Below are 26844 nucleotides of genomic sequence, written 5' to 3' on the forward strand. Positions count from 1 at the left end.
AGGAGCTGGCATGGGGATGGAAGGGCAGGTGGGAAGGTCTGAGAAGACCAATTTTACTCTTAGTTTCCCTTCTTGCTTTTGCTCTCTTCTGCCTGCCCTTTTTCTCCCTCCCTCCTCAGAGAAGCTGTTTCTGCCCCTGGATCCCTGGAAGTGTCCAAGGTCAGGCTGGATGTGACTTGGAGCACCCTGAGATACTGGAAGGTGTCTCTGCCCATGGCAGGAGGTGGAACTGGATAGGCTTTAGGGTCTCTTCCCACACGGAATCCATGAGGATTTAGGGAGATGAGAATGGTATACACGGATACCTTTGAGCCCTTTGTGGTAGCTAAAGGAGATCCAAGAGAGACGGAGAGAGACTTCTCAGCAGGGCTGGAGTGCCGCGACACGGAGGATCGCTCCACGCTGACCCAGGGCAGGGCTAGATGTGTCTTTTTGGGATTTTTTTCCGGCTTTTCTTGCTCCCCTCATGCGTGGGGCCCTCCCGGCCGCCAGGCGGCGCCATGGCGGCGGGGCGGGGTGCGGTGACGTCACGGCCACGCCGGGTGGGCCGATGCGGCGGCAGCGGGAGCGGCACCGGGAACACCGGGAATACCGGGAGCGGCACCGGGAACACCGGGAACACCGGGAACGGCACCGGGAGCAGCGGGAGCAGCGGGAGCCGCACCGGGCGCGCCGGTAGCACGGCGAAGGGGGGCGGCGGGAACAGCGGGAGCGCCACCATGGAGTACGTGAGCCCCGAGCAACTCGCCGGTTTCAGCAAGTACAAGGTAGCGGCGCTGACGGGGGCCGGGCTCGGGGCCTGGCGCCGAGACGGGGGCGCTGAGGGGCGGCCGGGCCTGCGAGGGGCGGCAGGGAGAGGTTGGGGTGCCTGGAGAAAGGGAGGCTGAAGCGAGGCCTGGGACCTGTGGTGGGATCTTCAGAGGGGCTGTAGAGAGACCCGGGATGTGGAGGGAGTCCCAGGGTTTGGGTCGGAGGGAGGTGCTGCAGTGAACCCCGAGATTTAAAGGGAGCGAGGGGGAACCGTAGGGCGGTCCGAGGTTTGGGAGGGTCTGCAGTGAGATCTGGGGGTTCGGGGTGGGGGGGTTTGCAGCGATGTGCAGGGGTTTGGGGGCCTGCGGGGAGACCCTACACCCGGATTTGGAAGGGGTGGAAGAGGTGCAGTGAGCCCCAGGGTTTGATGGGTTTGCAGTGGTTTGGGGACAGGGGGTTGGTGCTGCAGTGAGACCTGGGATGGCGGCAGGGGGCTGCAGGGGAACCTGGAGTTTGGGGACGGGGTGTTGGAGGGAAACCTGGGTTTTGGGGTGAGGCTTCGGTGAGACATTGGGGTGTAAGGGCAGGAGGAGCTCTGCAGTAAGACCTCGGTTTGGGGGTGGTTGCAGGGAAACACAGGGTTTGGGGGAATGGCTACAGTGAGACCCGAGGTTTGTGGGTTGGGGGCTGCAGAGAGACCCGGGGTTTTGTGTCAGAATGAGAGCTGGGATTTGAGGGGCTGTGGGAGCAGCGAGGACCAGTGTGGTGAAGGTTGGAATGTGTGCAACATGGGATCCCCCCCTTGCTGGAATGATGAGGGTGTGACTGGGAGCTTCTCCTCCTCCTGGGCTGGGATCCACAGAGGGAGTCATGACTTGTCCCCACACACAGCAAGCTCTGGGGCTGTCCCCCCCATGAAGGGACTGCAAAGAAGGCTGTGGGTTTCCTGGGAGCAGGGCCATCCCAGGAGCTGCCCCTACGGAGCTCAGGACTGCTGCGCTCCTGCCCCGTGGGTGTTCCATGCTGTCACACCCGTGTAACCACGTCGTTCCTGTCTCCTCATGCCAAGCTGTGTCTTTTTCAAAGTGCTGGAAACCTTGGAAAGAAACACTGGAAGTGCCAACAGGCTCTGCTGTGGCATTTAAATCCCCAGGGGATGATTTAGGGCCAAAGTAGGTGACATGGTTAACACGGTGGAACACTGTTTATGTGGAGAGGAGGATGTTTCCATATTTGTCTCTTCTCCCACACCAGCAGTGAAGCTGAAATGCTTCACCTCACCTACTTTGATTTGCACTTGTTGTGGGACCCATCATGTGGGCCCACGTTCCAGTCGTCCTTCCAGGCTGGCTCATGGGGTGTCACTTAAGAGTGTGGGACAATCAGAACAAGTCTGAGGCCTTCAGGGAGCAAAGCTCCTCCTGGGTTTGTCCATGGGGGCCAGGGTGGCCAGGGCTTGTGCAAAGTCCTCTTGCACTCTGGTGAGATGGAGAGAAATGGATTTGGGAGGGTGACTTGGAAGGACGTGTCACTGGGCACGAGATTCCCTGTGGAAGGCTGGCTGTGTGGGGATTCATCAGGAAAATTTCTGCCTGTTTAGAAAGGCCGTGAACAGCCGTGGGTTTGTGTGGGTGCTGGAGAAAGGTAATCAAAACATTCATCTATGAGCCAGGCCTCCCAAAGGGAGTGGGTTTGCACCCACAAAGACAATTCTTTTGCTCCAAGAGGGAGACTGTTGGATGTTCAGCCTGGTTCCTGTTATGCTGGAGGGATTGGTGGGGTTGCTGCCGTCCCTCTCAGCACCTGTGCAGGACAAGGGGGGCTCCAGCTTCAACGCCCTTCTGGATTGTGTGGCAGGGACCAGAAGTGTTCCCAGGTTATCTCCTGAAGACAGCTCTGACAGAAATGCTGCTGCAGTAAAATCTGGGAACAGCAGACTGAAAGGCAGCAGGATTGAGGAGGAAGGTCCCACACAGCACAAAAAGCATCAGCCGCTTGCTGTCCCCAGTTAGGCGCTGGTGGGGTGTTCCTGGCCGTGGTTTGGGGCCATAGGGCTGGAATGTGGGAGCAGGGCTGTGATGGAGCTGTGTCCTGAGGACAGGAGGAGCTTTGCCCCAGAACCTGTGGTTTTATTGAGTCACTGGAGGCTTTCACAGGAATGGGTGGGTTCACTTAGTGATCCAGGAGCACCATCCGTGCCCCACTCGTGTCTCTGCCCTGCTGCCTTCCTTGCTTTCTCCGTGTCTTCTTTCCTTGGGGAGCTTTGTTCCTGGCTATTTCAGTTTTGGGAAAGTGGCTGATCCAGCACAAATCTCGGTACTGGGTCACATATTCCAACCTTGATTTAGGCATTGAGGCTTGGCGTGCTCTGCCCTTTGCAGCTTCCAAAGCTGGGTTAGCTTGTCACACTCACAAATGGGGCTGGAAGGGACCTTAAAGCTCATCCAGGGCCACCCTCTGCCATGGGCTGGGACACCTTCCACTATCCCAGGTTGCTCCAAGCGCAGTCCAACCTGGCCTGGAACACTTCTAGGGATCCAGGGGCAGCCACAGCTGCTCTGGGCACCCTGTGCCAGGGCCTGGCTGTGCCTCAGCCTTTGAGCTGTGCCTGGCAGAAGCTCTCTGGCCACACACCATGGATTTGGAGAAGAGCAAGTGGATTTGGAGGGATGTGGAGGAGGCAGCATGTCCTGGGGAAGGAGCCTGTCCTTGGAGAGGAGCTGGTGTCCCTGGAGCTGACAGAGCAGGAGCAGAGGAGCTTCATGCAGGATGATCCACAGTCTTCTCCAGGCCTAGCTGGGTCACGCCTGCCATGGAGTCAGGAGTCCAGATGGTTTCAGTTTGCAGTGTGCAGGTTCCTGCTGGCTGGGGGCGAGGCAGGAGTGTGCTCCTGCTGTCCCAGGCTGGCAGGGGCGGGGAGGGAACGGTCCTCTGGCTGCTCTTGAGGGGACACTGAGGAGCTCCTGAGCCCGAGGAAGCCGTGCAGAACCAGGTGCAGCGCTGGCAGAGAGGGTGTCAGGGTTCAGTGGTGTTGGAGAAGATTTCCTGAGGGTGCTGGTGCCAGCAGCTGGACAGGACAGGACAGGAGCCCAGGGGTTCCCAGGTGGGCAAGAGGCCACTGGCCCCTGGGCTGTGCCAGCTCTGGGGTGGCAGCAGGGCCAGGGCAGTGCCCGTCCCCTGTGCTGGCACTGCTGGGGCACCTCCAGTGCTGGGGGCAGCTCTGGGCCCCTCCTGACAGGAGAGCCCTGGTGGGGCTGGAGCATGTCCAGGGCAGGGAACAGAGCTGGGAAGGGAATGGAGCCCCAGGAGAGGCTGAGGGAGCTGGGAAGGGGCTGAGCCTGGAGAAAAGGAGGCTCAGGGGGACCTTGTGGCTCTGCACAACTCCTGAGAGGAGGGGACAGCCAGGGGGGGTCGGGCTGTGCTCCCAGGGAACAGGGCCAGGACAAGGGGAAATGGCCTCAGGCTGGGCCAGGGCAGGCTCAGGTTGGACAGCAGCAGGAATTTCCCCATGGAAAGGGGGCTCAGGCCTTGGCAGGGGCTGCCCAAGGAGGTGCTGGAGTCTCATCTCTGGAGGTGTCCAAGGAAGGCCTGGATGTGACACTTGGTGCTCTGGGCTGATGACAAGGTCATCAAGGGGATCAGTCACAGGCTGGACTCGATGGGCTGGGAGATCTTTTCCAGCCTCAGTGATCCTGGGGTTCTCTGCCTGTAACGCTCCTGCAGCAGGGAATTCTTTGGCCGTAGGAAATCTCCCCCTGGAGACAGGCTAAGCTAACCTGGGAAGGGAGGGACCAAATCCATGCTCTGGAGGTGATGTGTCCCAGCCCTGCCTGGCAGGTGCTGAGGCTTCCCCTGAGGCCGGACAAATGCCAGGGGCGTCTGCTCCAGCACTTGTGCCTTGTCAGCCTGGGCCAGGTGATGGCTGGTCCTGGCAGGCTGGAGGTCTTGATTTCCAGACTCCAGTGCTTGTTTTGAGGCCATGGAGCAGGATTTGTGTGTCCACATCCCAAGGGAAAAGCAATCCAGGCACCCTGCTCTGGTCGGGTGTTGAATGTCCTCTGCCAAACCCCAACACTCTGTCACTGTCAGGTGTGGGATGTCCCTTGCCAAGAAAGCTGCAGCCAGGCACTGCTATTTCTGAGTGGAAACTTGCAGTTGGATGCCAGAGGTCAGGTTCTAAACAACTGTCTGCAGATTGACTTGTGGCCAGCTTCTGGCAGCCTCCTTCTGTAAATGTGTGGGCATGGGGAAATGGGGCCCTGGGCAGTGTTCACAGAGGTGTCTGTTCTGCTTTGCTTCCTCTGCTGGAGAGGGGCTTTGGACACAGGGCTGGAGGTACAGGACACAGGGAATGGCTTCCAAGTTCCAGAGGGAAGGATAGATAGATGGGATACTGGGCAGGAATTGTTGCCCGGCAGGGTGGGCAGGCCCTGGATCCCTGGCAGTGTCCAAGTCCAGGCTGGATGGGGCTTGGAGCACTCTGGGACAGGGGTAGGTGTCCCTGCCCATGGCAAAGGATGGCACTGAATGGGCTTTAAGGTTTCTTCCCACCCAAGCTATTCTGGGATTTGACGATTCTAAGTGAGGGCACAGCTCGGCAGCTTCACGTGTCCTTGGCAGTTGCAGCCAGCTCTGATGTTTTGTCCCTGTCTTTCCGTATTTCAGTCACGTGCCTTGCCTTCTCTTTAGCTTTTCTCTCACCCAGCCTTGTCTGCGCTGCTTGTGATTCCACGTTGTGCACCTCTACCCCGAGGGATCTTGTCCTCTACCGGTGTCTCTGGTGTGATGGAGCCACTGATGACTATTCCCGGGGCCGTGATCCATGTGTGGCTCTTTGATCCAGGTCCCGTAGGAGCAGGGAAGGTGCCTGAGTGACAAGTGTCATGCAGGAGGCTCTGGCTGCCTGTGAGTGTCTGCTCCCCTGGTTTCCTCCCTGTGTGAGCTGGGTGCAAGCATAACTACAAGGCTTTGTCATGATGCCACATGGCTCTCAGGTATTCCTGGGATCTTATCCTCAGGGATCTTGGTCTGGGGCAAATGCCAGGGAAGGAGGAGGTGGGAATGCCACTCCTGAACTGAGGCAGAGGAGGAAGGGAGAGGGAATGTGATGACATGTGGCATGTGTGAGTCCAAAGGTGGACCAGGCTGGTGGCTCACCCCAGAAGCTTTTGCAACCAGCGTGAGTTCAGCAAGAGGAAACTCAAACAGGGCTTAGGAAGGACCTTATCTAGCAAAGCTGCTGCTCCAAAAACCCTCAAACCCTTCTGTTCTCTGTCCTTGTGTCTGAGCAGGAGCTGTTGGTGGCCTTAAGGAACCTAAAGGTGCCCTTTGAAATGCTGTTCATTAGAGCTTACTCTCTAAGGGGGGAAAAGTATGAATAGTACATCCATTTGGATGGTGGGAATCCCAGATGGGGGAACAGCAAATGGGCCTCTGATCCATGTGATTGGCAGGCCCCATCGGTAGAAAATCCTTCCACATTTGATTATTCAAGTTCTCAAAGGGTTTTCTTACAGGAAAACAACTCTATTCCTCATTTCCAGTGTTAGATGGAAAGGACGTTCACAAGAGAGCTCGGAGACCTGGGACACTCAATGCACCCAAGGGTCAGGCTTCAGGGCTTTCTATTTCTTGTGGAAAGCATTTTCCTTTTGGATGCTCTCCTCCCATTTCTGTATCCTTCTTCCAGCTACTGGTCCCATCTGTGCCCTGAAGAAGAGGGTGCTCTGGCCCTCAACCAGAAATCCCAGTGCCTCCAGACTTAGAGTGCCACGGGAGGAGCAGGGCTGCAGATGCTGCGCCGCGGGAAGCAGATGGCTGGAAGCTGTTCCTGGCAGGATTCTCTAGGCTGCTCTGCAAACAGGGATCTCTGCAGGGTGTTCAGAAACACAGATGGCAGCTCAGACCGCTGGAATAACAACACTGGGAGCGAGGGAAGCAGGAAGGGAAGCATTTTGCTGCTGGGCTGTGGCTGTGAGGCTCAAGGCCAGAGTGATTAAAGGCCAGTGCCTCCCTGTAGCCTGCCAGCTCTGCTTCTAAGCAGGAAGGGTGAGAAGGAGGGGAAGCCTTTGAGCCCAGCTCTGGAATCACTTAACTGCTTCCCCAAGGGCGCTTTTAATTGCTCTGAGACAGCCGGGTGTGTGTCTTTAAACACACGCAACTTTCCGAAGTGCTGCCTGCCACTTGCTGAGCAGATCCTACAGTGATTTCCAAGTTAGAGGTGGTTTTCTTCTTTCTTCTCCTTTTCTGTGATTAAATTCAGGGGGTTGAACCACTGCCCAGCTTAGTGTGTCCCTTGCAGCTCTCGTGGTCTGAAAAGTGCCGTGGTTGGAGGAGAGAGCAGCAGTGCTTACGGATTAACTGGGAGCGACTCAGCTCACGAGCCTTGGCTGAGCTTCTCCCCTCTGCTAAGCAATGAGATGAGGGGAAGGGATTTATGCTGCTTTCTAGAGACACTTCTGACGTGCTGGAAGGTTTTGATGAGTGATGAGCTGGTGCCACTCCTGGGACTTGCTCTAGCTGTGTTTACATCTCTTCATCCAGAGCAACCCTGAAATTGCTGTGTAAGTGCTGCTGGCTTCTGAGCAGTGACCTTTGCTCTACAGGGTGTCAAAGGTATTGAACCATGTTTTGGTAGAGGATTCCCAAACTTGCTTGTTTAACCACACAGTGGTGGTGATGAAGCACTTTGTGGTCAGGACCTATTGCAACTTCAGCTGTGGGTCCTGCAGGGTTTCCAGAAGGAACTTCAAACCTCTGTGGGTCTTTGTAGGAGACAGTGACTCGCCCAGGGACAGGCAGTATTGTGGCTGAATTGGCTGCCACACCTCCCCTGGACACTTCAAGGGATGGAACAGCCACAGCTTCTCTGGGCATCCTGTACCAGGGCCTCCCCACCCTCCCAGGGAACAATTCCTCCCCAATATCCCATCTATCCCTGCCCTCTGGCATGGAAAGTCATTCCACCTTGTCTGTCTCTCCATCACTTGTCCCAGTCCCTCTGCAGCTCTCCTGGAGCCCCTTCAGGCCCTGCAGGGGCTCTGAGCTCTCCCTGGATCCTTCTCCTCTCCAGGTGAGCACCCCCAGCTCTCCCAGCCTGGCTCCACAGCAGAGGGGCTCCAGCCCTGCAGCAGCTCCAGGCTCCTCTGGGCTCTCTGCAGCAGCTCCAGGTCCTTGTGCTGTTGTCCCCAGGGCTGGGGCAGCTCTGCAGGCACAATCCCCCCTCCCTGCTGCCCACGCTGGGGGATCAGCCCAGGACTGGGGGTTCTCATGTGTCAGCACACACAGCCAGGTCCTGTCCATCTTCCTGGATTCCTTGTCCTGTACCTCTGGGCTCTTCCCTTGCAGTGCAGGTGAAAGACACAACTCCTCTGTGCCATCTGCCTGCTGCATACATCCTGCATCCTCAGGCCCACCCAAAGCAGGAGGTTGCTGTTCCCAGGTGGTGACTGGAGACATCTGCTAAAAGCAGGTGCCTTTCTCATGGATGTGGGCACAGTGGAACAGCAGGAAGCTGCTTTCCCAATCCCTGCTGCCAGTGTGGGCACAGAGGTGCCATGATGAGCAGCCACAGGCCTGGAGAGAGGAAGGAGTAGTTGAAGTGGTGGCAGTGCTAAGCCTGCTGGTGCCTTTGGCTGTGTGGCTTTTCCACGTGCTGGAAAAGCCTCTCTCCTTGGCATGCAAAGCAGAGCTGGGTCCCAGCTCCTGCCATGAGTGTTGCAAGGTGTGCAGAGCCATCACTTAAACAGAGCGTAGGCTGCTTGTCAGCTCATCTTGGGGATCTTTAATTGCACTGAAAGTTTGCTGCAATGTTTATTGGTGTATGTTGTGACTTGGCTACAGGGAATTCCATCAGAAGAGTTACCCATTGGTAACAAACAGCAAGTCTTTGGCTGTCCAGAGGGTTTGGAAGAGAACTGGGAGTGTGTTGTCGGAAATTCAAGTGTCACTTCCCGTGGCTGGCTCCAAAAGCAGCCACATTCCAAGGGTTTTTGTCAGTGACCTGACTCGCTCTGCTTCACATCTTGCACAAAGCTGGATGTCAAGTGTGTTTTTTTTCCTGTTAATTGTGAATTTCTTCTTTGTGGAGAGGTGGGATGAGAGAGAGGCAGAAATGTGCTTTGGAAGAAAAGGTTTTGTTTGTGCCCTTCACAAAGGCTCTGTTGAAACCTGGGGGTAGCATTGCCCCTCCTTCCCTGCAGTTCCGTGCTTTATGTGGAATCATCTCCTGATGTGTGTGGCCTTGTGGCTTCCTTGAATGGAAAAGTTCAACTTGATTTCTTTTTTCTAAGGATTGTAAGAAATTCTCTTTTCTTCCACTGACTTCTGCATTATCATAGAATCCCAGACTGGTTTGGATGGGAAGTGACTTAAAGTTCATTTAATTCCAACCCCCTGCCAGGGGCAGGGACACCTCCCACTGTCCCAGGCTGCTCCAAGCCCCATCCAACCTGGCCGTGGGCACTGCCAGGGGCAGCCACAGCTGCTCTGGGCACCCTGTGCCAGGGCCTGCCCACCCTTAAAGGGAGTAATTCCTTCCTAAGATCTAATCTAAACCCACCCTCCTTCAGCTCAAGGCCATTCCCCCTGTCCTGTTCACATGGTTGGTGGGTTGGGATCAAATCCAGTTCTCCAGAGGGGCTGAGGTCTTGCCAGTGTTTTATCTCCCCAGAGGCTTGTGGCCTCCGTGAGGGACATCCCAACCTGGAGGTGGCACAGCAGCTCCCTGACCCTGCAGGAAGCAGGTTTTGGGATATGCCCCTGGGGGGAGCACAGGGGTGTGGAAGTTTGGGGGTGGTGAGAGAATGCTCCCTTCTCCACTGTCACTGCCTTGCTGTCCTGGTCCCTGCTCTTCTCCTTGGGCACACACAGCTGGTCTGATGCCCCTCTGAAGTATATCCCCGCTATTTTTTGAAGCCCAAACCAGCTCTGGCAACATAGGAAAGTCTTCTGGCTGTCTCAGCGTTACTGTAACAAGTTTCCTGCTCCTGCATTTTTGACTCTGCCTTTTCTGCCCCCTCCTCCAGTCTTCCTCCGAATCACCACTCTGATCCGATTGTCACTCCAGAGGTTCATTGCTGACTGATCCTCTCCTAACTGCATCCCTGAAGGTTGATAATTCCCAGCCATGATGAGCTGGGTTCATCATTCCCAGCCCTGAGCCCCCATCTGCGCACCCCTGTGCAGCCGATCACCCCGCACTCCAGCAGAAGCAGTGGTGACCCATATTCCTGGATATTCGATGCTCCCAGACAGGGAGAGCTCCTGGATGCAGCTGGAATTGTCAGGCTGCTTGCCAAAGCCTGCCATCAACATCAAGTGTTGCTCCACATTATATATTCCTGCAGAAATTACTTCCCCTGCACCAACACAACAGTGGGATGGGGTCAGGATTTGGCACCATGGTGGTGGGGACAAATCCCAGCTCTGTCCCACCCTGAGGTGATTCCAGTGGCGGGACAGAGCCATAGCCTGCTGAGTGTCCCACCTGGAGCTGCTGTGCTGGAGAGAGAGACTGCACTGGATTCTACCCTGTGAGGGTGGTGAGACCCTGGCACACATTGCCCAGAGAAGTTGTGGAAGCTGTTCCATCCCTGAAAGTGTTCCAGCCAAGGCTGGACAGGGCTTGGAGCAGCCTGAGATAGTGGGAGGTGTCCCTGCCCATGCAGGAGGTGGCACTGGATGATCTTTAAGGTCCATTCGATCCGAAGTGATCTGGGATTCCATAAATCTCTCAGCTGGTGTCTGAGAAACAAGGCTGTGAATGTCGGAGTGTGTTGGCAGGGCAGGAATGTGATTTTCCCAATGAATTAGCACATGCTGCGGGGATTGGGGAGCAGGAGGGAGGCTTCTGCTCAGTGTGGCAGTTCCTTATTGAGGGAATGGCTCTGGCCTTGCTGAGACCCTGCAGGTGTTCAGTCCTGGGCTCCTCTCAACAAGAGAGACCTGGAGGGTCTGGAGCGTGTCCTGGGAAGGGAACAGAGCTGGGGAAGGGAATGGAGCCCCAGGAGAGGCTGAGGGAGCTGGGAAGGGGCTGAGCCTGGAGAAAAGGAGGCTCAGGGGGGACCTTGTGGCTCTGCACAGCTCCTGACAGGAGGGGACAGCCAGGGGGGGTCGGGCTGTGCTCCCAGGGAACAGGGACAGGACACGGAGAAATGGCCTCAGGCTGGGCCAGGGCAGGCTCAGGTTGGACATCAGGAGGAATTTCTCCATGGAAAGGACTGTCTATCTCTGGCACAGCTGCCCAGGGCAGTGGTGAATTCTTCATCCCTGGGGCGATTTAAAAGCCTTGTGGATGTGGCACTTGGGGACATGGGACAGTGGTGGCCTTGGTGGTGCCAGAGGAAGGTTGGACTAGATGTTCGGAGAGGACTTTTCCAACCTCAGCGATTCTGTGACTTTATGCTGTGTTTTGGAGCATCTTTCATTGCTGGATGTCTGAAACCTGCACAGTGAAACCCCGGTGGGAGGAGGGACAGACACACAGAAGCTGTAGCTGGGACACACAGCCAGGACATCCACATCCTTCCTGCAGCTTCCTGGTGGGAGCCAAACCCACGGGCTCGTGTGGTGGGTGCAGCTTCCACTGCCAACATGCTCCCTTCTGGTGCCAGCTGCAAAGTGACCTTGGAAAAGACAAACAGGGCTTGAGTTAATCAGTACCATTACAGGGCGAGGTGACTCCTCACACACTGGCCAAGGGTGGGCATAGGGCAAACATGCCTTGTTTTTCCTGGCACGGCTCTGCTCACTGCCATTTGCTGGGATTGGTTGAGTTTTCTGCCTCCTGGCTTATCTTGAGCCCGAGGGGAGAAGGCTCTTAGCTTTGTACCCTCTTCATATTTAAGAAGATTTGTAGGGAACAGCCTCCTGGATTTGCTGGAGCTGCTCTGCTGAGTGCCCTAATCCTGCCTGGAGCACCTGTGAGCAAGATGGGATGTACAAATCTGCCTTTGTTTGCTGTCCTCATCACAGATGCCACCAGTGCTGTGCTGAGGACAGCAAACCTGGGTGTCACATCCCAACACCGCTGGGCCCAGACAGTGGTGGTGGTGGTGTGAATCTCACCAGGCACGTGGTGGGGTTCTTGGCATGTCCTCTGCAGGGCCAGGAGCTGGACCCATGTGGGTCCCTCCCAGCTCAGGATGCTCCAGGATTCTATGGCAGTGCTTGATCTGCTGCTGGCTCTGGGTAACCAGATTACTTCAAAGTGGAATTGTTTTTTCCGGGACAGGAAGACCATTAGTAGAATCTGGGTTATAAATCTGTATTTTCTTCCTCTTTGGACACATAATTGGATCTCCCAGAGGCGTCCTGGTTGCACGATTAATGTTGGGTTGAAGCCATACAAGCCATTTGTATCTGTAAATCCCATAACAATTCCAGCCAGCTTGTCTGTGATGGCACCACAGCCACTGGGCCTGTCCCCAGCTCTTGGGGTGCCTGTGGCTCCCTGGAGCCATCCTGGCATGGACAGGAGGCTCCTATGTGGTGCCAGTGTTGCTGTTGGTTTTGCTCATTCCCCTAAGGAGTTCTGACCCCATTCCCAAGGGAGATGTCTGGGCTGGAGTGGCTCCTCCCTGCAGCTGTGAACATGGAGCTATTTTAGAGCAGAGTCCTTTAAAATGCCTGGCTGCTTTGGGAAGGAGACTCTGGAGTGCATGAAATTCCTTCCGGGCACTTTTCTTTTTCCTTTAACCTTCTTTCCCTGAAAAAGGGCCAGAAATCCAGAGTCCAGGCTGGTGGGAATCATGGGTCGTGACAGAAGAACGACTTACAGAGGGGTGGGAGTCACTACACCAGTATGTGGAGATCCAAAATGCAGAAGGTGACACTGATTTCCAGTGAGGATGAGGTGAGGGAATGATGTGCCAGGCTCAAACACTGCTGTGTTTGGGGCTTCACAAGTGAAGAGGTGGAAGGAACGACTTTAGTAATGTTTGTAAGGAAGAGCCCGACAAGGAAAAGCAGCTGGGGGAGGCTGGGCATAGCCAAGATGCTCTTGGGATCTGTCCCTGGAGATGCCTGGCAACTCATTGGTATTCTGGGAGCGGCTGTCCTGGGCAGGCAGCCGTGTCCTGGCTGTCGGGAGCACTGTCCCCAAGGGTGGCAGCCAATCCAGCACCAGAGCCAGCCCTGGTTCTGTCCCTGTGCCCCAGAGTGTCCCCAGAGTGGGCACAACGTGGCTGGCCTTGCTCAGCACACAGAGAAGTGTCCTGGCTGGAGCCTGGTGGGAGCTAGGGGCATAGGAAGAATCTAAAGCTGTGGGAGAACATCCAAAGGGGCACAGCCATGGGGAAGGGTCTGGAAGGGCCACACAAGGAGCAGCTGAGGGTGCTTGGCTTGTTCGGGTGGAGAAGAGACTGAGAGGAGACGTCATGGATGTCAACAACTTCCCCCTGAGGGGCAGCTCTGACCTCTGCTCTCTGTGGCAAGGATAGAACCCAAGGGAACCACTGGAGCTGTGTCAGCATTGGATTTCAGGGAAAGGTTCTTCCCCCAGGGGGTGCTGGGCACTGCCCAGGCTCCCCAGGGAATGGGCATGGCCCCAAGGCTGCCAGAGCTCAGGGAGCATTTGGACAGGGCTGCTAAGGATGCCCAGGGTGGGGTTGTTGGGGGTCTGTGCAGGGACAGCAGTTGGACTCCATGATCCCTGTAGGTCCCTTCCAACCCACGATATTCCATGATTCCGTGGTTGTATTAGCAAACCTCTGCAGAGCAGCTGCCCTTTCTCCCAGAAATGGCTCTTCCCAGGTCCTTGAGTTCTGCAAGCAAGGTGGGAACATGCGTGACCATGGGAAAAAGCTGTTTAATGAATATTATCCCCAGTCCTTGCAGAGAGAGAGGAAAACTTCCCGAGCCATGAGCCTGGTGAAATTTCCCTGAGGTGTATCTTCCAAGCACGGGCATGGAGGCTCCAGAGCGCTTCTCCTCTCTCGCTCCAAGCCTTGCATCTGTTTTCTTGTTCCAGGCTGTTTGGGGAATAATGAGATTAAATCAGTCTCTCCTCCCCCCCTAAATGGTGCTTCAAATCCTATTATCTTGTAAAGCATTTGGAATTCTGCCCCCCAAAATTGCATTAAGCTGAGATAGAAATTCCTTGCAGCTTAGAGTCGCCTCCATACGGCTTTGGGGTTTGTTGCTTCTTGCTCTGCAGCTCCTGTGGCTTTGCTGGTGTGGGAACAAAACCTCTGGGCTGAACCCCAGGGAGATGGACTGACCCTGCACAGGGAGGGCAGGGATGGGCTGGAAGGGGGTACAGAAATCCTTACCAAGGATGAGATTCACCCAGGTGGGTGCAAATGGTGTAAGATGGGACCTCAGTGAGATCTGGTGCCCCTTCTTGGTCCTGATACCTGTCTTGGGCGGTGTTGCTTTGCCCTTTCCCACACTTCTCTGCTTCCAGGGAAAAGTGGGGTATGCAGACAGCAAGAGGAACAAGTTGGAGCAATGCATGGGTGCAGTGACAGGTGCTAGTTCAAGGCCATGGGCTGGGGGGGACACCTGGAGCTGCTCTTTCCTGAGGGGTTTCCTTTTTACCAACCAAACCAAATTTGGTACCTGTTGGAATGAGTCCAGAGGAGGCCACAGAGATGCTCCCAGGGCTGGAGCCCCTCTGCTGTGGAGCCAGGTTGGGAGAGCTGGGGGTGCTCACCTGGAGAGGAGAAGGATCCAGGGAGAGCTCAGAGCCCCTGCAGGGCCTGAAGGGGCTCCAGGAGAGCTGGAGAGGGACTGGGGACAAGGGCTGGAGGGACAGGACACAGGGAATGGCTTCAAAGTGGAAAAGGGGATTTGGGCGGGATACTGGGCAGGAATTGTTCCCTGGCAGGGTGGGCAGGCCCTGGCACAGGGTGCCCAGAGCAGCTGGGGCTGCCCCTGGATCCCTGGCAGTGCCCAAGGCCAGGCTGGACACTGGGGCTTGGAGCAGACTGGGACAGTGGGAGGTATCCCTGCCCATGGCAGGGGGTGGCACTTGAGTTTCTGGAAGGTCCCTTCCCACCCAAACCACTCCGAGATTCTGTGGTTGGGACTGGACTTGGGCAGATGCCTGTGCTGGAGCTGGGGGTGTTGTCCCAAGCAGGTGGGTGAGCAGCAGCTCCTGCCCAACCCAGCAGCAAGCATGTGAGCCCAGGAGTTTGGTAGCATATGGAATTGTTCTTGGGGTTCTTATCAAAGTGTTCCTGAGAGAAGAGGACTTTAGCCAGGGTAATCTATGTTTGGAAGGGTCTGTGAGAGCAGATAACAGATGATGCTCTTGAGAGCCAAATGATGTCAAATTTTAACTTTATAGCTGGGAGTTGTTTCATGCTTTGTCTAGATCTTTGATTTTTATTTCGCCCACCACAAACACACCCTGAGCACCTCAAATGTTGTAAAAGTGATGGGATGAGGAGTAGGAGTTCTCCCTCCCCATTCCCTAAGCTGCCTCTGGCGAAATCTCAGCTTCTCAGTGGAGAGGGGCCCTCTGAGACCCATCCTGCTCAAGGGGCTCCCAGTCCCACTGCTGGAAGTGGGAATGGAGATTGGGACCAGCAAGGGAACCAAGGGGTCACAGCAGAGCAGATGACAGATGGCACTGTTGGGGGATAGGATCCACAGCATTGCTCCTCATCCAGCTGGGGGGTACATCAGGAGCCCCGTGGGGGTTCCACACAGGGTGGGGCTCAGAAGGTTCCAGATCCCTGGCTTTCCTGTGAGTTGCTGGAGCCCTCCCTAACTGTTGGGTTTTGTTTCCCTCTCCCAGTACAGCGCCGTGGACAGCAACCCCCTGTCCCTGTACGTCATGCATCCCTTCTGGAATGCCATCGTGAAGGTGAGTCCCTGTGCCACCCCAAGGGGGACAGCCTGGTCACCTCTGTAACACCACCAGCTGCTTCGTTTGTGGTGCCACTAATGAGTGAGGGGCTGCCTGCAGCCTGAATCCCTGAACCCCTGAATGCCTGCATCCCAGCCCAGCGCTTCCTGCTGCCCCGGGATGCTCCGGGTGCTCCTGGCAGTGTTGTCTAACACCCAGCCGGTGCAGCCCTGGCTGGAGCAGCGCCTGCTCCTCAGTCCATGTTTTAATGATTTCATCTGTTCTTTTGCTGCTTTCCCATAGATCTTCCCTACCTGGCTGGCCCCAAATTTGATAACGTTTTCTGGCTTCCTGCTGCTTGTCTTCAACTTCTTCCTCATGGCATACTTCGACCCTGACTTTTATGCTTCTGGTAAGGCTGCATGTTCCTGGTCAGATGGGAAATCTGTCACCTCCTCTGCTGGAATTCCAGTGCTCATTGGTAAGGCCCCTGGATCTGGGCCTTCCTAAAAGTGACTGGGACAGAGGAGAGGATTGAACTCGCTGGGTCTTGAAACAAGGACTTGTCTGGGTGTGACACCTTCCCTCCAGCTGCCAGGGAAAGGTGCTCCTGGCTGGCAGCAGGCAGGAGAGGGAGGAGGAAACAGCTGGAAACTTGGGTTGGAATTGGCTTTGCCTGCAGAGCAAATAACCCAGTGCCCTTGTTTGAAAATCTAACAAGAAAATGTTAGGAAATGCTGCTTTCCTGAAAACAGCAGGTAGAGCCTTGTTTTTCACATCCCAGCTCATTCCCCTCGTGGCAAAACCACCACCACATGAGACTAACAAGGCCAAATCCTCTTTCTGAGCTTCACCATTCACAGCTTTAAACTTTCTAACAGTCTTGATGTTCATCTGTGTGTGAATCCAGTGGGTCGGCTCTGTCCATGTGCACATGGAGGACTCCCAGGGAAAGGATTAATGCAGTGTGATAATTCTCTGGAGCTTCTTCTGCGTGTTTTTCTCTCCCTTAGACCCTGCCAGATCTGGTTTAGGTTGCTCAGGAGAGTTGGTGTAGTTCTTCTAAACTGGACCCATCATCAAAATACAGTTACGTGGCAGGAATCCTGGTTTTTTGGGATTGCCTTTATTGGTAGACAAGTCAAGGCTGTTGAGGGCTGAGGTGGCATCCGTGGCTGTTGACCAGGACTTGGGCTGTTATGGTCCATGAACCATGAGAACAAAAGCTGTCAGTGGCTCAAGCTGAAAACCCCCAGGACGTCAGACATCCAGAATCATGGAATCTCGGAATGGTTTGAGTTGAAGGGACTTTAAAGCCCATCCAGTCCCACCCCCTGCCAGAGGCAGGGACACCTTCCACTATCCCAGGGTGCTCCAAGTCCCAGTGTCCCATCTAACCCTGTCCTCTGGCAGTGGGAAGCTATTTCCCCTTGTCCTGTCCCTCCATCCCTTGTCCCAAGTCCCTCTCCAGCTCTCCTGGAGCCGCTTTAGACCCTGGAAGGGGCTCTTAGAGTTCCCTGGAGCCTTCTCTTCTCCAAGCTGGACATTCCCAACTCTCCCAGCCTCTCAAAAATTGGCTTTGGAAGGATGGAGAAGCTCTTGGCTTGGGACCCTTTCACATACATATTTTACATGTCCTGTTTGGGAAGAGAACTTTTCCTGGTGCTGGTGAGGCCTCCAGAATTTTGTGCCTTCCCTCCTCGTTGGATGGCTTTGCAGACGTGATGCCCTCCCTCCGTTTTGCTCTGGAAAGGCATCGTCCTGCTGCTCTAAGGAAACAGGGTGGCATTTCACGGGATCACTGCTCCCCCAGGAGACCTCCCTGTGCCCTCCAGCTGCCAAGGATCCGAGCCTCTTCTCCCCTTCCCCAGTGCCTCTTTGGGCTCCCTGAATGCAGCCAGCTCTGCTGGCTCTCTGCCAGAGCTGTGCTGGAGGAGGTGGAGGTGCTATTAGGGAAGAGCTCGGTTTCTATTGGCAGGATGGGACTGGAGACTGGGCGGGGAATCCTGGCATGTTCCTGCGGGGGCAGGGAGTTGCCACATCAAAGGGGCTCCACTTGCTGCTCTGTGAGCAAGTGACTGAGGAGTGTCCTCTGCACACACTTCCATGACCTGCAATGGAGCTACAGAATTGGCCCCATGTCTCAGATCCCATGATTTTGGAGAGCTGGGAACAAAGGACAAATATATCCTGGAAGGCCAAGTCCTCACTGGCCTGGTTTTATGAGCTATTGTGGGGCAGCTCTGCTATCACATCCCGCAAAGCTCACATCCCATATTCTCTGTTTGAGTCCTCATGGCTGTGCCTCTTGGGCCAAAATAAACCCTCTGGAATCACATTCTGAGCAGTCCTGACTCCGGTCTGTCTGATCCCTGCAGCTCCTGATCACCAGCACGTTCCAAATGGCGTGTGGATCGTGGTGGGGCTCCTCAACTTCATGGCCTACACGTTAGGTAAGAGTTTTCAGGGTCACCCACTCATGCTGTGTTTGTGTTGTCCCCTCTCTGAGCCCATGGAAAGTGTTAGATTCTGTGCTCTTGCCAGGAGCAGTTTCTGGCAGGTGCTTTGCTGTGTGGAGACAAGGAAGTTGTTCCAGAGTATCTGATGGGAAAGGATACTGGAACTGACTTTGAGATGAACTGTGAAACTCTGTCTGGGGTCTGCTTTAAATAATCAGAGAATCCCAGAATGGTTTGAGTTGAAAAGGACCTGCAAAATCTTCTAGTTCTACCCCCTGCCATGGGCAGGGAAAGCATCCACTATCCCAGGCTGCTCCAAGCCCTGTCCCAACCTGGCCTTGGGCACTTCCAGAAACCCAGAGGCAGCCACAGCTTTTCTGGGCACCCTGTGCCAGGGCCTGCTCACCCTTGCAGCCAAGAATTCCTTCCCAATATCCCACCCAAATTACCCCTTTCCCAGGGAAAGCCACTCCCTGTGTCCTGTCCCTCCAGGCCCTTGTCCCAAGTCCCTCTCCAGCTCCATTGGACCTCCTTTAGGCACAGGAAGAGGCTGCTTTAAGGAATATATGCAGGGGGATTTGGACAACTGAAGAACAGAAGGAATATGATTTCACCAGAAACCATTTATTGTTTACTTTACAATCCCAGTTATAGAATTCTAAAATATAGAATTCTAAAACATAGAGTTCTAAAATACAGATTCTAAATCTCCAGCCCACGTGGGCACACACTCCTGGTTGGCCGAGTCGCTGGTTCATCTCCTTCAGGTCACCTGATTGGTCAAGTGTCCATTCCCACCCTGCACCTCCTGTATCTAGGATTTACATTCTTTGTAGACAGTTTCTTGGGCTCTTCGTTCTTATTTTCATCCTGTTGTTTTCCATGTAACCTTGATGAATTCCTGAGAGCTCTGAAAAACAAGACTGCAGGTGTCTTGTTATCTACAATGATTTTGGCTGGTATGCAGAATGGCCTAAGTTGTGCAAATACATTGCTACAAATATAAAGGAAATAAATACAATCTCATCAGACTGCTGCGTTTTTCAGCCTCCCATGGAGCAGGGGGTGGGAAACCCACTCCTTGATGGAGGGTGGAGGTGGGGAAAGCTGCTGTTTCCTGGCCTGTTGCTTTGTGTGGAACGTCCAGGAAAGCTCCATGTTTCTTTCCCTTTTCCCAGATGGTGTTGACGGGAAGCAGGCACGCCGGACCAACTCCAGCACCCCCCTGGGAGAGCTCTTTGACCACGGCCTGGACAGCTGGGCCTGCGTGTACTTTGTGGTCACCGTGTACTCCACCTTCGGCCGGGGTTCCACCGGCGTCAGCGTCTTCGTCCTCTACCTCCTGCTGTGGGTGGTCTTGTTTTCTTTCATCCTCTCCCACTGGGAGAAGTATAACACAGGGATTCTCTTCCTGCCCTGGGGATATGACATCAGCCAGGTGGTGAGTACACACCCTGAGAACCTGCTGGGTGCAGTGCTGCCCGCTGAGGGGTGTTCCACTGTGGATCCAAAGCCTTGTAAATCATGGAATCAGCCCATGGAGATGGACTCTGCGTGACAAACAAGGCTTGAAGGATGGACATTGCCTTGCCTCTCCTCTCCCTGGTTCCTGCATGTTTTGCCCACTGGAATTGTTGCTTTATGTAGTTCCTTACATGGTACCAGTGTGGGTAAATTGAAGCCTGGAAGTTTGGGATGCCTTTTGGCACCACCAAGATCTGGGTCAAAAATTCAGCAGAGGTAATTGGCTTGTTAATTGCTGTTCCTGGAGCAGAGATTCCTGGGGACATGCCCCTCCAGACCACGGTCCTTGGGCAGTGGGTGTTGACACTGACAGTGATGGGCCCCTTGGAGTGTTGATGTGTCCATCCCTCCTTAAGGAATTCTCTGCAGGAAGCTCTTCCTGAAGAGAACTGGGACCTGGGGATGAGGCAGCTCACCTGGATTGCTGGCAGTGCCTTCCTCCAGCCCAGGTTGCTCCAAGCTTTGTCCAGCCCGTCCAAGACACTTCCAGGGATGGGGGACCACAGCTTCTCTAGGCAACCACCCTCATTGTAAAAAACCTTCTTCCTTATAACGTATTATTAATTATACATTCCTTATAACATATCTTACGTCCATTAATTTATCTTCTGGCTTGTCACATGCTGGGTGGGAAATGCAGCAAGGTGGAAGGAGAGTTCAATTAATGCAGCTGCATTAATTGGAATAATCCTCTCTTATACTAAAAGGAGACCAGAGCTGGTCCCTGACTGTACTCTGATCCTTTCTCCCAAAATGTTGCTTAACCCAGGTCTTTGAGCTGCCTGCTGGAGAAAGGCAGGGGTGGAGGGCAGAGCAGCGTGTTCCACCCAGCTTCAGGGGACTATTAAAGCTGAAATAGCCCTGGTGAGCTTCTCCCTGTAATCCAGCAGCAGATGGATAAGGAAGAGTCCCTGAGTGACCCCTCCAGGGTCACTGCAACTTGTGTAAAACCTGTGCTTTGGTCACCTTGAGAGTTCAAGGCTGTGCCAGGGCATCTCTTCTGCAGCTCCTGGTTATCTTCTCGTGGAATCACTGAGGTTGGAAAAACCCTCTGAGACCATCGAGTTTCAGAGACACTTGGCACTGCCAAGGCCGCTGCTGGCCTGTGTCCCCAAGTGCCATTTCCACGTGGATTTTATATTCCTCCAAGGATATGACTTCACCACCTCCTTGGGGAGCCCTTTCCAAGGTGACCCCCCCCTTTCCAGGAAGAAATTCCTGCTGCTGTCCAACCTGAGCCTGCCCTGGCCCAGCCTGAGGCCATTTCCCCTTGTCCTGGCCCTGTTCCCTGGGAGCACAGCCCGACCCCCCCTGGCTGTCCCCTCCTGTCAGGAGCTGTGCAGAGCCACAAGGTCCCCCCTGAGCCTCCTTTTCTCCAGGCTCAGCCCCTTCCCAGCTCCCTCAGCCTCTCCTGGGGCTCCATTCCCTTCCCAGCTCTGTTCCCTGCCCTGGACACGCTCCAGCCCCTCCAGGGCCCTCCTTGTCAGGAGGAGCCCAGAGCTGCCCCCAGCACTGGAGGTGCCCCAGCAGTGCCAGCACAGGGGACGGGCACTGCCCAATCCAATCTCTGTGCAGCAGCTCACCTTTCCTATGCCTGGTAATGTGGGATATTTGTGGATTTGTTTTATTTTTCTCCTTCTTGCTGGTGGGTAGGACTGAACATGTCATAGCTTAGAGCTGCCTTTCCCTGGAGCTGCCTGGCACACGCACTGTGCTGCCAGCCCAGGTGCTGCCAGACTTGCCCATCACATTTCTCACCCCTTCTTGTCCTGTGCTTTCTTTCAGACCATTTCAATTGTCTACATAGTGACAGCCTTTGTGGGAGTTGAGGCCTGGTATGCACCTTTCCTGTTTAATTTCTTATATAGAGACCTATTCACTGCAATGATTATTGGTAAGAAACTCCATGTTGAAGCCTGTCTTTTAAACTGCACCTTTTTCCCAAACCCCCTGCTAATGACCTGCTAACACTGCTCTGTTTGGTGCCCCGGGCTGTTGTTGAAGTGACTAATTGAGGGTGTTCTCACAGCCTGACAGTCTTTCCCAGGATTTCAAAACAGGGTTGTCTCCTGCAGAGCTATTTTGGAGGACTTAACTCTGCTCTGCCTGGGCTGACTTCACTCCAGAGAAGCTTAGTTTGTCTTCAGTGAGAGCCTGGGGATAAACCCAGTGTGATAAACCCAGAGTTTCCAGGGGATAAAGCCCAGTGTGCAGGGGGTGGTGGAACCTGGCCTTGGGCTGGTTTGGGGGGATCAGGACACTTTTGTTTTGCTGCTCTGGGGCTCCCTCTCACCCCAGAACCCAAACACTGCGTGGGAGGGAGGTTGCAGCCATGGAGGTGGGTGGGAGCTCTGCTGTTTGGGGATCCTGCCCTCCATCCACCCACCTGAACATTGCATTATCATCATGATAATAATAAAATTAAAATAAAGGCCCAGCCTCACTCTCCTGAGGTCAGTCAAAATAAACCACTGCAAAGGGTAGAGCTGAGTTTGTATTGTGCAATGCCATTTTCCTAATTCACAAGTTCTGCTCCATTTATTTTCTGTGTCCCTTCAGGTGTTCTTTGTAATTGCTTAATTTTGAGTTAATTGGTGTTTTAAATCTACTTGTTGCACTTTTATCAGGTGGATGTTCCCAGCTTTCCTTTGACGGCTGTGTGACTTAACATGAATAATGAATGTGCTTTTCCCCTATATGAGAAACTGAGCCCAGTTCCATACTGGGCAGAGGAGCTGGGTTATTAAAGCAGGAATATTTCCAGCTCTGTTCACACACCTTCTGCTGGATAAACAGGGGAGGAGTTGTTCTGGAATATCATAGATAGTATTGATGGTTCTGACTGAGGTCAGGAGTTTTCAGTTATTTGGGTGCTTTGTATCATTTATCCAGTTAAATGACAACTTTTTGGCAATGTGGGCCACTGGAAATGTTTGCACACAGCCAGAGAAACAGCAAATTGCCTTTCTTGTGAAAGCTCTTGTGCCCAGCCATGTCATTTGAGGAGTATGCACTCGTGTCTCATTAGAGTTGTATTATAATTAAGCTTTGTCACTGTTTAAAGCACAAAACCGAGCTCCTTAATGCAGCCCTTTCAAATGGAAATGTCTTCAACTTACAGCAGACTTTAACTTCTAATTACAGCTCTTGGGCCAGACTTGGGAGCAGCTATTTCCAAATGTGCTGAGCTATTCCTGGGGCACCCTCGGAGCTATTTTTGGTGCAAGGAACTTAAAGCAGAGCCCAGCCAGAGCCTCCTGTTCGGGGTGCATGGGGTGTCCCCTCTGCCCTGGGGCACTAACGTGGCACTTTTCTCTTCCAGCCTGTGCCCTCACTGTGACCCTGCCCATGAGCCTGTACAACTTCTACAAGTGAGTTTGTGGAATCCCAGGAGGGTTTGGGTGGGAAGGGACCTGAAAACTCCTCCCGTGCCACCCCTGGCCATGGGCATGGACACTTCCTCTATCCCAGGTCGATCCAAGCCCCGTCCAACCTGGCCTTGGGCACTGCCAGAGATGCAGGGGCAGCCACAGCTGCTCTGGGCACCCTGTGCCAGGGCCTGCCCACCCTCACAGCCAGGAATTCCTTCCCAGTATCCCATCTATCCCTGCCCTCTATCAGTGGGAAATCATTCCCACTTGTCCTATCACTCCAGTCCCTCTTCAGCACTCTTGGAGCTTCTTCAGGTACTCACTGCAGGCAGCACCGGGGATTGCTCAGTGATTTCATCTATTTTCATTTCTTTGCTTCTGTTTCAGGGCCTATAAAAATAACACCTTGAAGCACCACTCTGTGTACGAAATCCTGTTGCCCCTCGTGTCCCCGGTGTTGCTGTTCCTGCTCTGCACCACCTGGATCTTCCTGTCCCCCACTGACATCCTGGAGGTCCAGCCCAGGCTCTTCTATTTCATGGTTGGAACAGCCTTTGCCAACATCTCTGTAAGAAATTCTGCTTTATGCTTGAGGAACTGGAGAGTTGGTTAAACTGAGTTTTCACATGTGCTGTGAGCAGCAAAGTGCTGATGGGAAAGGAGTTCCTGCCTCCTTTTGGGGATAAGCTTAAAATGGGAGGACTAAATTTTTGGTCAAGATTTAATTTAGCTGCATACTGGTAGAACCATGGGAATGTTAAGGTTGGAAAAACCCTCTGAGACCACAGAGTCCAGCTGTCCCCCAAGGTTACCCCTGCCTCATATCCACAGGTGCCATGTCCAGGTCTTTAAATCTGTCCAGGAATGGGACTCCACCACTGCCCTGGGCCTTTTCCAATGTTTAACAACCCTTTCCATGGGGAAATTCCTGCTGCTGTCCAACCTGAGCCTGCCCTGGCCCAGCCTGAGGCCATTTCCCCTTGTCCTGTCCCTGTTCCCTGGGAGCACAGCCCGACCCCCCCTGGCTGTCCCCTCCTGTCAGGAGCTGTGCAGAGCCACAAGGTCCCCCCTGAGCCTCCTTTTCTCCAGGCTCAGCCCCTTCCCAGCTCCCTCAGTCTCTCCTGGGGCTCCATTCCCTTCCCTGGACACACCACAGGTCTCTCCTGTCAGAAGAGCCCAGAGGTGCCCCAGCAGTGCCAGCACAAGGCCAGTGTGACAGTGACCATTCCCTCTGCTCTGGGGACAAACAGCTGCGGCTCCTGGAGCCCACACCAGGCTCAGGCTCTGTCTCTGTCCCCTCAGTGCCAGCTGATCGTGTGCCAGATGAGCAGCACACGGTGCCAGCCCCTCAACTGGATGCTGCTCCCCATCGCGGCCGTGCTGCTCCTGGTGGTGTCCGGGCTGGCTCCTGGCAGTGAGACGTTCCTGCTGTACCTGCTGACCGCCTTCCTCACCCTGGCACACATCCACTACGGAGTGGTCGTGGTAGGTGACAGCTCCTGGGAGTGCTGCTGCTTGGGGCAGAGAATGCTCCGTGTAAAACCGGGAGTATCGCTGGGAATGGTTCTGTGAGCCTGTGGAATTTGGGCTGAATTCTTTGTGAGAGGCTTGGGAAGGTTGTGCGGGATTGAAAGGAACTGCACAAGATGTGACCGGGGCTGTCCTTCCCCTGGGGTGTTTCAGCCGAGTTGGAAACCAAGCACAAAATCCTGAGATAGTTCGGGTTGGGAGGGACCTGAAAGCTCATCCAGTGCCACCCCCTCCCATGGGCAGGGACATGTTCCACTGTCCCAGGCTGCTCCAGCCCCAGTGTCCAGCCTGGCCTTGGGCACTGCCAGGGATCCAGGGGCAACCACAGCTGCTCTGGGCACCCTGTGCCAGGGCCTGCCCACCCTGCCAGGGAACAATTCCTGATTCCCAAGATCCCATCCAGCCCTGCCCTGTGGCAGTGGAAGCCATTCCCTGTGTCCTGTCCCTCCATGCCTTGTCCCCAGTCCCTCTCCTGCTCTCCTGGAGCCCCTTCAGGCCCTGCAGGGGGCTCTGAATCTCCCACTGAGGTTTTCAAGGTACTGGGAGAGCCAGGCTGGAGTGGGGATTTTCCTGCTGGGGAAAGTGGGAAAACAGCAGCTCCAGGGCTTCCCCTGCTGCAAGGGCTGTGCACAGATCCAGGGATTGGATTCCTCCTCATGCTTTGCCTGGCTCCGTGAGTTTTGATTAACGGGGAGAACAAACTTGGAGAATCCCAGAGTCCTGCTGGGAATGCCCTGTGAAGCTGCTGAGGAAGGAGGACAAGGACACGTGTCAGCTGAAGTGGGGACACCGTCCTTGGGAAGCCCCTTCCTCTGGGAGCTCCAGTTCTACCCCAGAGCCTATGGAGTCAAGTCCCAGCTGTAATTACAGCCAAGGAGTAATAGCCAGGTTGCCTTGTCTTTCCAATTAGTGTAATGAGGCTTCTGTGCAAGAAGGATTTGAATTACTAAGAAGCTTAAATAAATTTCGTCTTGGAATCACAGCTGGAGATGGGGCTGAGCGGGTGGTGTAATCCTCCTGCCCTTCCCCTCCCGGGAGATTCTCAGTGCTCTACTCCTCTCTGCTTCCTCTTTCCCTCCCTCTGGCTTTCCAAGGGCCCATCTGTGCCAGCTCCTCTTCCAGGACAAAAGTCAGTTTGAGCTGAAGAGCCTTTAAAGGCTTTGGGATTGGGGCATAATCCCAAACTGCTCTGAATTTGGGAAGAATGATTAGGAATAAAGCCTATGCCTTGACTGTGTCAAGCTCAGCCTCCTTTTGCAGGAAGTAAATTATCCAGTTCCCACTTTGAATGGATTCAGGAATATCTTACATAGATACCTGAGATGATCAAATTAATTTAAACAAAATAATAAAGGAGGAGGGTAAAATCCTGCAGGCTTGGGCTCAGCATTCTCAACTCCTGCCCCTGTGGAGGGCAAGAATGGAGGGTGAGCCCACTCTGAGAGACCAGGCTGTTGTTTGGGAGGGGAGCAGGGCTGCTCCCTGTGGAGCCAGTGCCTGGGGACAGGGACCGGGCTGGGCAGGACGCAGGCTGTGGGCAGGAGTGGGGTGGGGAGAGTGGGTGGCAGGGGCTTGGTGGGAATAGGGAGCAGGTCTGGGGCTCTGCCTGCCCTGCTGCTCATGCCTGGGAGCTGGGATAACCTGATCCCATGTATGCCTCATCCCCAGGTGAGCCAGCTGAGCAGGCACTTCAACATCCGGCCCTTCTCCCTACGGAAGCCCACTCCGGACTGACTGGGAGCAGAGGAGGAGAAAATCGGCCTGCGGGCTGCAGAAGGACTGTAAATACCTGCTGCAAATACCTGTAAATACTTCAGCCATCACCACAGATCCAAACTATCCTCTGGACAGGGCCAAGGACACGCGGGATCCGCTGCAGCCGGGGCAGGGCTGGGGCGGGGCGGCTCCTGCTGCTCTTCCATCCCTGCAAGCTTCGGGTTTTGGGTGGAGCTGGAGGAGGAGGAGCCTTTCAGGTCGCAGTTACTGTACCTTAGACCAGCTGAATGTTCCCAGAGAAGCCTCTGACTCCGGCCCTTGCTCAGGGAAAGCTGCTCGGGGATGCAAATGCTTTACCTGAGCAAAGCACCTTGGCCTGAAACCAAAACCAATACAGCTGATTCCTCCAAGGGCAGGGGGACATCCTACTGGTTGGGGTAGTTCCTGGCTGTCCCCAGTCTTGCTGTCTGGACAGCCCCTGTGCTGGGCTGGTACTTTGGGAGCAGATGGTGACAGTTCTCCCACATTCTGTCCTGCCTTTCTACTTTTGGGCAAACACTTGCTAGCACCTTTGTTGTCTTTTTTTTTTAAGGTGGGGGGAAAGACAAGACACTCAAAACTTATAATTCAGTCCTAATTGGGGGGCTTGGAAAATCAGGACTCAATTTCCCAGGAATGGGAATGTGGCTTCTGCACATTG

The 26844-nt window shown here is 54.6% G+C and overlaps 1 protein-coding gene across 2 annotated transcripts; it reads left to right on the forward strand.

The window, feature by feature from the left end:
• The first annotated feature begins 487 nt into the window (after window positions 1-487).
• SELENOI (selenoprotein I) lies at window positions 488-26717 on the forward strand. Of its 2 annotated transcripts, none has more exons than XM_063422783.1 (10): window positions 488-767; window positions 15494-15562; window positions 15848-15956; window positions 17923-17997; window positions 19182-19444; window positions 21313-21421; window positions 22850-22898; window positions 23286-23466; window positions 24201-24383; window positions 26097-26717. In XM_063422783.1, the coding sequence occupies exons 1-10, from the start codon at window positions 501-503 to the stop codon at window positions 26211-26213; spliced, it is 1422 nt and encodes a 473-aa protein (XP_063278853.1). In that variant the 5' UTR covers window positions 488-500; the 3' UTR covers window positions 26214-26717. The 2 variants fall into 2 exon arrangements, with proteins under 2 accessions (XP_063278853.1, XP_063278860.1); XM_063422790.1 differs by having other exon boundaries at window positions 26097-26162.
• The last annotated feature ends 127 nt before the right edge of the window (window positions 26718-26844 follow it).

Source organism: Prinia subflava, chromosome 2 (assembly GCF_021018805.1).
Source record: "Prinia subflava isolate CZ2003 ecotype Zambia chromosome 2, Cam_Psub_1.2, whole genome shotgun sequence".
NCBI classification, from domain to species: Eukaryota; Metazoa; Chordata; class Aves; order Passeriformes; family Cisticolidae; genus Prinia; species Prinia subflava.

Coding starts and splice junctions, on each gene's coding strand:
- SELENOI (XM_063422790.1), top strand. CDS start 501: ATGGCGGCGGGGCGGGGTGCGGTGACGTCACGGCCACGCCGGGTGGGC. Junction 17,998..19,181: donor CTTCATGGCCTACACGTTAG/GTAAGAGTTTTC, acceptor CCCTTTTCCCAG/ATGGTGTTGACGGGAAGCAG. Junction 19,445..21,312: donor GATATGACATCAGCCAGGTG/GTGAGTACACAC, acceptor GCTTTCTTTCAG/ACCATTTCAATTGTCTACAT.